General features: G+C 36.2%; 1 protein-coding gene across 1 annotated transcript; it reads right to left on the bottom strand.

Annotated features, from left to right (window-relative positions):
* Positions 1-627: 627 nt before the first annotated feature.
* LOC131536682 (sterile alpha motif domain-containing protein 9-like) lies at positions 628-6,005 on the bottom strand. The gene is given in 2 exon segments (XM_058769718.1): positions 628-5,283; positions 5,286-6,005. Coding segments are annotated over 2 exon segments (4,410 nt in total). The 5' UTR covers positions 5,947-6,005; the 3' UTR covers positions 628-1,534.
* Between the last annotated feature and the right edge of the window lie 5,550 nt (positions 6,006-11,555).

Genomic DNA, 11,555 nt, shown 5'->3' with positions numbered 1-11,555 from the left:
GAAGTAAACTCATTAGTCTCCACCACATCACTCAAATTCAACTGTTTTAAGTTGACAGCCGTTTCCCAGCAAACATCAAAAATATTGTGTTTCTATGGGAGTAAGTGTACTATGTGTGTGTTTGTGTGCACATGCGTGTGTTGTGATCCAGCATATCTGTTAAAATTGTTATTGTTCATCCTTCTTTTTACTCACACACCCATAGAGAAAGATAGTGACCAAAAATGCAAGCGTGGTCCACAGATGGGAGGTTCACACGGATGCGGGAGTTCAAAACAGACCACAAAAATATAAAAAACGATCCTGAAATGTTAATTTATGGTTTTGTCACCGGTCTGACACATACAAAAAACATATTTCACCCACAGCGGTCATAGGCTGACGTCGGAATTCAACATATGCCGATTTCCATTCTGGATATCATTATGAGATCAAAAGGTCACATCCGGATATCATTATGAGGTCAGACGGCCCATATAGATATTATTATGAGGTCACAAAGGTCAAAGTCATTAATCATAATGACGTTTGGTAGAGGGTACTTACTACTTATGGCACAATTTTATGTAAAGCTGCTTTGAAATAATTCTAAAGAGGAATACATATATCCAGATTTGTCATGAGTAGATGCAGGAGGAGTGCAAGGAAGTGATAGGAAATATGTCTATTTAATAACATTTGTCTCAACAGAAACATATTAAACAAGTGTTACGGTCACAAACAAAGGGAATGGAAATTTACTGCTTCTTAACAGTGACTTTTGGCCTTGAAAAACTTGCAGACAATTACCTTAGTATAGTCAGACCCTCGTTCCAGCAGTTACAGAAACAGCACAGAGGCAGAATGAGGCTTAAACATGATTCCTTACACAACATATGACTAATACGAAAAACAGATACGCTAATGTCCTGGAAGAAAATCATTTTCTGTTTACATTTCCTTCAACCCTCCAGCACAACACAAAGAATAATTCAAATACATGTAAAACACTTGTGAAAAATCAATATGCAAAGTTCCTTCGTATTGACATGGTACATTGGGCCATATTTTTCAGACTTTTCTTAGAATGTAAATTAAAGTAAAACTAAATCAAATATATAAAGAATTGAATATATACAGTAAATGTACGAGTAAAATGCAGTAAGATGTATGTAAAATGTATATAAAGAAAACTAAATATGGTTCAAGTACTACACGTGTGCTCTCTGGAAGTCAGAGCATCATTGGCATGACCTGTCAGCTCTCGCATAAAAAACAATACCATTGCTTTAAAAAAAATTCAGATTAAACACAATTAAGCATTCTGCTAAAGCAAAGTCCAAAAACATGCAATTGATTAAAAGACAGATTAATATTGATGAGTGTAAGATATGATAATATGGCAAACTAAAATAATGTCTAATAACTAATACAGGGCATTGGTCCATGAGTTCCTTTGACTTGAGTGTCTTGATGTTTTGAACTGGAAATCTAGAAAGTTTTGTCTTCCTAGATGAAATATTTCTCTGGTCATCAGTCAGATCCATCCATTGACTCAAAGTAAGTCAAGCGCAACTGGTCCATTCATCGAGAAACCAATAAAAAATTTCCCTTTTTTGCCAGATTCTTTATGTATTCTGAACATTGGATCAACCTTAACCTGAACATTTTCAAACCAGATCAAATTGTTGAGAATTTTGCCAGAAACTTGGCGAAGCTTCTTACTGTCTCCCACTTGCTTTCGTATTTTTTTATTATCCCATTGATTTGAGATGTCCCGTCCTGATCCTAAACATCTGTTTATATCCCTATTGGTAATTAGGCCACTATAACCTATTTTCGTCCCTAGGTAAAAATGGACAGCTGCCCTCTTTCCATTAGACACAGGTGTCAGCTCAGTGTATGACTTCTTCAGTTTTGACACAAAAGTGGGTAATTCACAGTTCTGCTCTTGCCATAACAACAAAACTGTAATGTAATGCAATGCCAGGGTCTCGTAGAAATTCTCAGTGCGAGCGATTGTCTCAAAGAGCAATTTCTGAAGTTCTTCGTAAGGCGTGATGTGCAAAGATGCAGGTTTGATGTTGGCGAGAATTACATTGGCATAGATAAAGTTGACAAAGTCCATCATGTCAACGTTCACTTGTGAGTTCAGAATGACAGTATACTGCTGGATGATCTCTTCAAGAGTTGATGCAGATTCTTCCTCATACAGATATTTCAGAAGGCCAGTATAAGAATCACCTTTGTTCCTCTCCAGATATTCACGGGTCTGCTCAATTGTGATCATGTGATCATCGATGAATAGCTCACTCCTATTTATATCTACTTCCCAAAAGAGTTCACCATACCGTTTAAAATACCTGGAGATGGTGTGCGTTGTCAGTTCTTTTTGTTTGTCCTTCCCAGGAAAAAAAGGTACTAAGTTGACAGAAAAATTGTTGAAAAAATCAAAATGCTGCTTCATTGTGTTTTTTAGTTGAAGAAGAAAGCGCACATGATTCTGCAATACATCACAATATTGCTTGTATTCAGGGTACTTTCTTGACAAATCATTGATGGTAATTTTACCCAATAAGAATCGAGTAAGGTGATTGTTGCAAGTAAATTCTGGGCTAAATGGTGTTTTTTGCAGTATTTTTATGACGGTAACTGCCATTTGAAGTTCACTGAAATGACCAGCAGTGTTGTAGGTGTTATAATGGTTTTGCCTTTCCAGTCCAGTCATGGCCTCTTTGTTTGCAGTTTGTTGTGTTTCTTTGCAAGCTTCTCCTGCAGACTCAGCCAATGTAAGATACCTGTCAAGACTCTCTGGCTTGATGGGATCATCTTTGTCATTGTGAACAGTATGCTTGAGCTCACGTAAAAGGACCTGTGACACTGTATCGCATATGTATGAGTTGTCCTTTGAAAGGCCTTTGGCCTTCTTTGCCCAAATCATGGCTGTGGGAAAGTCAGATTTTTTTATGTAGTAGTACCTGGCAAGGAGCTGGAATATTACCGCATCTTTTCTGTTGCACTTTGCTGCATTCTGTAGAATAATTTCTTCCATCCCTGGGGTCTCCTTCATTATATCTTGGATAAGAGGAGAAAAAAGTGACTGTTCAGCCTCAGCCGAATACTGCCTCCTCACCAGAATGCTGTGAACATCCTGCATTAATTTTTGTTTTCCTAGAGCATGTTCATAAAATAAGTCTGTTGTGAGCAGAAGGTTAGTGACTTCTGCTTTTGTCACTTTGGAAGACAAAGCTGAAAATTCTTTCAAACAGTGTTGAGCTATTCTGTAGTGAATCACTGTCACACCCTCAAAGCTAATTTTGGAATTGACTGTGCATCTTGTCAAAAGAGTGGAAAACTGCTCAAATCCATCTTCGACCTTGGAAGGTTCAAAAGCTGCTTTTGTTTGCAGACCAAGGAACTCTTCACATGTAGAGACGGACAGCAATGCATCCTTGCAGTAGACATGCAAGAGGACAAGAACAGCAAATAGTTGAGCGTGTTTGTCTTGGAAGTTGAAACCCTTCAGGGTACTTTTCACAATACCCTGAATATAGTCAGATGAAAAGTTGTTCTTCAGAATCATGAAGCCATAAAAAGTTTTAGTGTTTGTATTGGTCTGCTCAAACTCCTTAAGCTTTTCCTCAAACAATTCCTGTTCCTTCTCTGATAAATTGTTTCCGATAAAAACTGCATCATCATTCTGTTCACTGGATTCAGCTCTCATGCAGTTGACAATTATGACCTGTGGAGACTTTGAAAAAGTGTTTTCCTTCAAACATTCCTCCTCAATCTGAAGTTGGAGTTTCTTTACATCAGAGACGTTCTGGAAATCATCGATCATGAGCAAAACGGGATTCTCTTTTGTCTCATATGTTAGCAGCTGCACTACGTGTTTAGCTATGGTAGTATAATCATCTGTTTTGTCTTTCAGAACTGCACAACGAAATTTATCCCTGAGTGTCCATAAAACATGCATGGCTAAAGTAGTGCCCCCACAGCCTGGAAGATGGAAGATGCTGAAAAACTCACACAGTCTCTTCCGATTGCATATGTCTGGAATAATAGTGTTGACGATGTAGTTGAATTTGTCTCGTTTGATGAATGGCATTGATCCGGGCTGTTCTGAGAAGTAGAAGTTCCACCAAGACACCTTCCCTCCCTTGTAAAATATCTCCTCATGTATTTGTTTGTCCTCATTTCCTCCATCACATTGGTTCATGCAAAGAATACTTAGCGTTTCTAAGGAGTCCTCAGTGTTCTTGGAGAGCACAACATTACTGCCACCACCGCAAGGCAGAAAGCGGCTTGATTTGCGATTCTCTGACCACAGACTGAGCACAGTCCCATTGACCTCAGCAAAACTCAGCTCATAAATGCATCTTGTAGAGATGTCAACTCTACACCGGCCCTCAATGAGATCCTTCCAGTAGGTGTGTGACGTTTCATTGTCACTAATGCATAAGATTTGGTTTACTCCCTTGAGCTCTTGTAAAAACATATCGAAGGTCTCAAGCAAAGGGTCTTTTCCATCGCTCACCTGACTTAATAGCAAGAATATGGTGAGAAATTTCTTGTGAGGCAGCACATCTTTTCGGCACAGGAAAGAAACTACATCACGCACTGAAGATCCCTTCTCAATCGACCATTTGTCAGCATCAGAGGGCCTTTCCTCATTAATGCCCCCGTTACAGAAAACCCAGCTTGTATGTTTAGTCAGTTTTAACTTGTTTGCTATGTCTTCAACTGCACCTGTAATTTTATACTGAGCTGGCAAGTGAGCATTGATTTTTCTCTTTTCAAACAGCTTTTTCAAGCTGTTCTCAGTAGATTCTGGGTCGAAATCCAAAACGGCCACTGGATCCAAGTGAAGAAGGAAACTCAGGTTTTTATGCAGAACAGAATGGGACTTGTTAGCCACCACAATGTAGCGTGCAAAGTGTGACCTGTCCAAAGACTGGGTCCCTCCTGTCATCATCTCACACAGTTTAGAGCCTTGCACACTGTTTTTGACAACAGAGAGATGCTTTTCTTCAGCGTCCTTCCTCAACTGGGACAACTGTGGCATGGCCTGGATATATTTATCACGCTCCTTTAAGGTAATAAGATCCCTGCTGCTGCTGCCATCTCTTACAAACAAAGACTTGTCACCTTTCTTTTTTTCCCCTCCATTTTCATTTTTGTCCATATTGTACGTATAAAAGAGAAAATCTTGACAGACTATGAAAGATGGCTCTACATCTACCTCAATAACACACTTTCCTGTGGATGTCATGTCAGCCTTGAGAACTTCAACAAATCGTGGGGTTTAATACACCTCTTTGCTATTTGAACACGACCATTTGAAAAATGTTTTTCAATTGCATGTGACTGTTGTACTTCAAACTTATCTGTGTTCTGAAGTCTAACACCCAGAATTTGTCCATGTGGATCGTCTTTCACTCCGAAATGAATAGAGCCATTTGTGCGGCTGTTCATACAAGCTGCTGCAAATCGAATTACTTCATAGGTGTATTTGTTATATCTGTTGTTTTCTGTTGTGTTTGTGAATCCTTTGAATTCATGGCATGGTTGTATGAGGTCTTTAGGACCAGTTTCAGTTACGTCTAGAATGTGGTTTTCTGTGTACCTGTGAGCAGCATTAAATCTACAGAAAGGGTAAGGCTTCAAGCTACAAGACTGAGCCACCATGTCATTCAATGTTTGAGTCTTATCCTTCAAACGGTCTATGTTTTGAAAAATCAATTCTTTTGCATTTGATGGTAGGTTTTGCATTAAACGATTAGCCTCCTTCAAGTGGAGAAGACCAGCTCCATTCAGTCCCTGATTGTACAACATGTCTGCATCTTTTATATCCATTTGTATCTCGAGCATCCATTGTCTCACATGGTCTCTGTTCCAATCACCGATGTCTACTGGACGTTCAGATGAAACAACTGTCTCATCTTCTTTCTGAAAGAAAATGAGCATTTAATGCAATGTGGCATAGATCCTAGATGCCTAGTTTTTAATGCAACAAATCTTCATTATCTGGTGGAATGCTGAGATGATGCACATAAAAATATTGACCTTTCTAATACTAACTACTTACTTCAGAACATCTTGAAGTTTCCATAATGGAACCAGAAACTCTTCTGATTAGGAGCTGATGGTAAGAAATGTTAACATGCCATCAAAACACTGTTTTGCATAACATAAATTATCGTAATAATAATAAATAATGATAAGTTTATATTTATAGTAAGAATAATCTAATGATTGACTTACCAAATCAAGAAACAGGATTCATGTGTTGATGTTACATGGGTTTTGTAACATTTGAGTGCCACCTGGAATTTGACAAATGGGCGGGGCGGGGGTACAAGTAATTAACTACAAAAGGAATACAAGTAATGTACACACAAAATAAGCACTTATATGGTGAATGGAAAATTACAATAGTTTGACTCATACATTATTTTCAATCCAATATAGACTGTTTAACCCTGTTTTAACTTCTGTCTCATTACGAGATAAAAAATTAAGCTCATTTACCCATGTATTACATTGCAGTTGAAGGCCTTGAGGCGTAGAGGAAATATACTGATGGAAGAAAAAGAAAAGAAATATTCCATAAATATTACTCTACTGTAAACATACAGGTAAATTATTATGAATTAGTTAAAGGTTAGTTTTAAGAGCCATTCAATCCATTGTGGTCTTTATTAAGGTTCTGGTAGCAATATAAAAGTCTACAAATCAGTTTTTGTAAGTCTTCTTGGTATTGTTACTCTAATCAAAATAATAGTCAAGCCAAATGCAAGTTAACTTAGTAGATGTTATCTAACAAAAGGTAACTTTACAGTACTTCAGATAGCTTTTTAAATCAGTCTTTTTTCCCTTACCATTTCCTGTGCTGTAAAATGCATGCAATTTACTGTGTAGTCTTTGATCAGTGGTTACTTTGTTGTATTCTGCTTTTTGATAAAATTGAATGCTAACTTAAAAGATAAATGAAAGCTGAAAGAGCTGTTATATTTACCAACATGTCAGATGTCCTTGTTGGAAGATTAAAGTATGTTATAAACTGAAATGTTATGAAGTGTTTTGATTCTTCTATAATTTTTCTTCTTCTCCTTCTTATGGGAAGAGTGGGAAGAAGAAAGAATTCAGCAAGGTTGCCAGATGTTTTCCAATATCACACACGTTTGTCAGCACTCTAGGCTGTGAGTCTTTGTGGATTTATCTTTACAAACTTTAAGTTTCTGATATGAGCAGGATGTGTGTGTGCATTTCTTAGAACTGTTAGACTGTACAACATATTTGGGTATAGGTGCACGTACAATTTTAACAGCTTTGTCTATAGTAGTAAGTTCTGAAGGATGAGACTAAAAAAAGTCAAAGACAAACTTGTGGGTTTCCTGAATTCAGAGAAATTATGTTACTGCTGTTTTCTGCTGTTACCCAGTGGCCAAAATAAATTAAAAGGAGCAAGTTTGAGTCTTTCTGAATTTTTGAAGGTATATCTTAAAGCAGCCATTGTTGAACGGACAATAAATGTTTAGTAAAACAGCACTGGAAGGTTCACTGAACACTCTTAACAATAAAGGTGCTTAAAAGGTTCTTCACAGCGATGCTATAGAACCATTCAGTCAAAGGTTGGAGGTCTCGCTGTCATTCGTTTGCAGGAAATAGCTGAGGAAACAGTTGTCAATTCATCCAAGAAAAAGTGGTTTGCATGTTGATTTTTTTCTGTGAAAAAATCAACATGCAAACCACTTTTTCTTGGATGAATGACAACTGTTTCCTCAGCTATTTCCTGCAAACGAATGCCAGCGAGACCTCCACATCTCTTTAACACAGCATCGTCTTTACGTCTTTTTAAAACTTTAGACTCATTCAGAATGCAACAGGACATTGAAATGAATAAAACTGTACTTCAACCCACAAAGATTGCACAAACTGTGACAGTGTATAAGCAGATAACACACTAGGTTATTAGGTTTGTTATGTTTCTTCACTGTTTTTTTTTTTTTCAACTTGTAATAAAGTTAAAGTATGTTCTTCACATGATATGTGTTGTGCATATTGTTATATACAGAGCCTCATTAATGTTATAAAACATGAAAAGTCAGCTCAGCGAGACTCACCAAAACAACAAATGACACACCTAAACAAAAATATTAGATCTTAATGATAATATATGAATATAATAGTATTAAGCCTGTTGTGAACCAAAAACAGACAGAAAATGTTGTATAATTTGTTAAATGCTAAATAATTAGAAGTAAAAGATAAATGAAAGCTGAAAGAGTTATATTTACCTCCATGTCAGATGTCCTTGTCAGAAGATTAAAGTACGAAATAAACTTCTTCGTCTCCTTCTTATGGGAGGAGTTGGTATATATAAAGAAAGTTCACCCACATTTTCCCATGGTCATCAAGCCACAACCCACTTTTTTACACACACACACACACACACACATATATATGTATATATGTGTGTATGTGTGTGTGTATAAAAAAGTGGGTTGTGGCTTGATGACCATGGGAAAATGTGGGTGAACTTGCTGAATGCTTTCTTTATATATACCAACTCCTCCCATAAGAAGGAGACGAAGAATATATAGTTTGTTAATTTGTTAAAAAACAAAAACAAAGCAAATTTATTTCACAAAAATTAAGTTAAAAGACTGTTAAGAATATGACCAATACTGAATAAACCGCCTATAGGTAAGGCTATTAAATAGCAGTCCCAAACTAGTTTTTGTTAATACAGTTGGTATGAGCCACCACAGTCATTTAAACATATGCAAAATGACACAAAGTGAAAATAACATGCTATTTTTGGGTTATGGAAACAACAGTTATTGGTGAATATACAATACTAACACGAACTGTTAATGAAACGTGGAAACTGCTCCTGAATAGAATGAATATCACACCTTCATGCAAATCCTTCCCAGCTAACATACGCAGTACCAGTTATGTGATTTATCGGTACTGTACTTTTACTTCACACATTGCATGTTCCTAGTTTCTGCGCTTTATTAGTGAAGTGATATTGCGCTACGAACACGGTGTAACATCTGGCATGACAGGACAATTCGTTTTTCTGAGGTGAGAGACTTTTTATTTCATAACAACACTGACATTAAACCTGTCAACATCTCATCTGACCGCAGCCCTTTTGAAAATTAACCATGGTTTTACTATAGTAACACTGTAGTTAACCATGACTGTAGTACCCGTGGTTTTTTGGTGCAAACCATGGTTTTAAAAAAACATGGTTCTGATACCATGGTTTTACTACAGTTATATTGTAGTAATACTACAGTAAAACTGTAATAAACTATGACTGTAGTAACCAATACTATAGTACAACTGTAGTAAACCATGACTGTAGTAACCATGTTTTTTTGGTGGGTTTTAAAAACCATGGTTCAAGTACCACAAATTAACTATGGTTGTAATACCATAGTTTAACCATGGTTTTACTAAAGTACCTCAAATTACATTTAAGCCTAGTTATTCAACAAACATCTACAAAATAAAAACAGAATGACAAGTTACTATTCTATGATACAGGCTTTATTATAGCAGTTGCATCATCTGAAAGAAAATATTGTTGTCACATGTCAAAATGATTCAGAACTATGAACTATAACTTTATTTAAAAAATAGTGATAAAGCACCGCAGTGGTAGAGATGGTTTTCTGCTAATTTACAAAATAAAAATAGCAAATCGTTTCACTGTAATAATGCATTATCTCTATAGAAATTAATTACATGTTGTACAAATAAACATGACTTAGTGTTCACACACAACATTATATCGCCGACCTCTTTAACAATATCTTATGTAGGGCTGCATGCAACTAACAATTTTTTTTGATAATTTATTTTTATTAATACTAGTAATTGGTTGACAAATAAATAAATAAATAAAATATATACATTATTTTTTAATAAAAAATATTTTTAATCCATTATTTTAAAGAATGTCATTTCACATCCTTCCTATGAAAACAAATATAAAGAATGTCTCTATGTAGGCTCTGCTGTACATTAAAAGCATTAAAGTGTTAAAATACAAACATTACATTCTAAACCTAAAAACAACAGAATTTAAAACAATGTAACATATTTGCTTTATGAGATGAACATAATTAATCATAACGGGTTATCAATTATATATCCATCTTCAGGAATTAGCTGTAGTATCAATAGTACAATAAAATGATTAGTTCGTCCGCAGTATGGACCCTTCTATTGACTCTAAGGAAAATTATTTCTCTGGCCACGACAAATAATTCCTTACTGAAACATTGCTCCCCGAGCATGTAACAAGACCGGACGTTAAAGTGACCTCGTTCTGAGAGCAGCAGACACAGACAACCAAGTGTGAATACATATGGATGTTTATTAAACTACACTACAGGGGAACATGCGACATCGAACTAGACACTGACATACACACATTAAACATGGATGCCAACGCAAGGAAGGCATGGAGAGAGAGAGAGAGAGAGAGAGGGTGAGAGAGAGAGAGAGAGAGAGAGAGGGTGAGAGAGAGAGAGATTTTTTATTTTTAACAACAACTTTTATTCACAAAAACATTATCAAAACACAAAGATCAAACTCATATTATAATACAACTCAACACCCCAAAAAAGTAAAGATTAGTTCCCCTTCCACCACAGCACAAACAATGTTATTAAAACACCATTGTAACTCAAATGTTTCCAAATTTTTCATTGCTTTATAATAATTAAATTCAACAAGAATTCTTGATTTGACATAAGCCTTAAAAAGGAGTATAATATCTTGACTATTCCGATTTTCTATTCTATTCTTCCTTGTTATATAAACAGCCATTTTAGCTTCCCCAATCAAAAAATTAATCAATTGCCATTTTATCCTATTTTTTTGGGTGTAACCTGCACCCAAAACAAAAGCATTGAGTGTAAATTTTTAACCAAAATCTAAAAGAACTTGACTCAGCAAAGCAAAAAGTGGGTTGAGTCTTACACATTCCATAAAACAGTGAAAAATAGTTTCCCTTAAACCACAAAAAACACATTCATCAACAACATCAGGACTTATAACAGACACAAAAGCATTCACAGCGACAGCACCATGTAATATTCTCCATTGCAAATCGCCCGAACGCTTATTCAATGGCGGTTTATAAAGCACCCTCCACATTGGCCTTATTTCCTCTCCCAACCCAAGCTTATCCCTCCACACTGTATCAACCCTTTAATTCAAAGCAGCTTTGTTTAAAATTTTAACAAAACATTTGTACATTGCTTTTCCACTAACAGTCTCCAAATTCAAATTTTGCAGTTCGTCAATATTCAACAAAATACCAGAAACGTCTTTCAAATCTGGAGTAATCCCACATATTGGAAAAGGATCACTTTCATCAGGAATTAAAAGGCCTGTCCTGTAGTCTGATAACAAATCAAATTCCTCTTGAGCAAGCTTTTGCTTCCACAAGTCCACAATTGTCTTAGTATGGCGAACTGATCTAAGCCCCAGCAAGGCCGCCACTGCTGTTATGTTGTTCAGTTCAGGTCCAGCAATGTTGACTAGGT

This window comes from Onychostoma macrolepis, chromosome 03 (genome assembly GCF_012432095.1).
Source record: "Onychostoma macrolepis isolate SWU-2019 chromosome 03, ASM1243209v1, whole genome shotgun sequence".
Classification (NCBI taxonomy): domain Eukaryota; kingdom Metazoa; phylum Chordata; class Actinopteri; order Cypriniformes; family Cyprinidae; genus Onychostoma; species Onychostoma macrolepis.
This window is presented reverse-complemented; position numbering and strand designations above follow the sequence as displayed.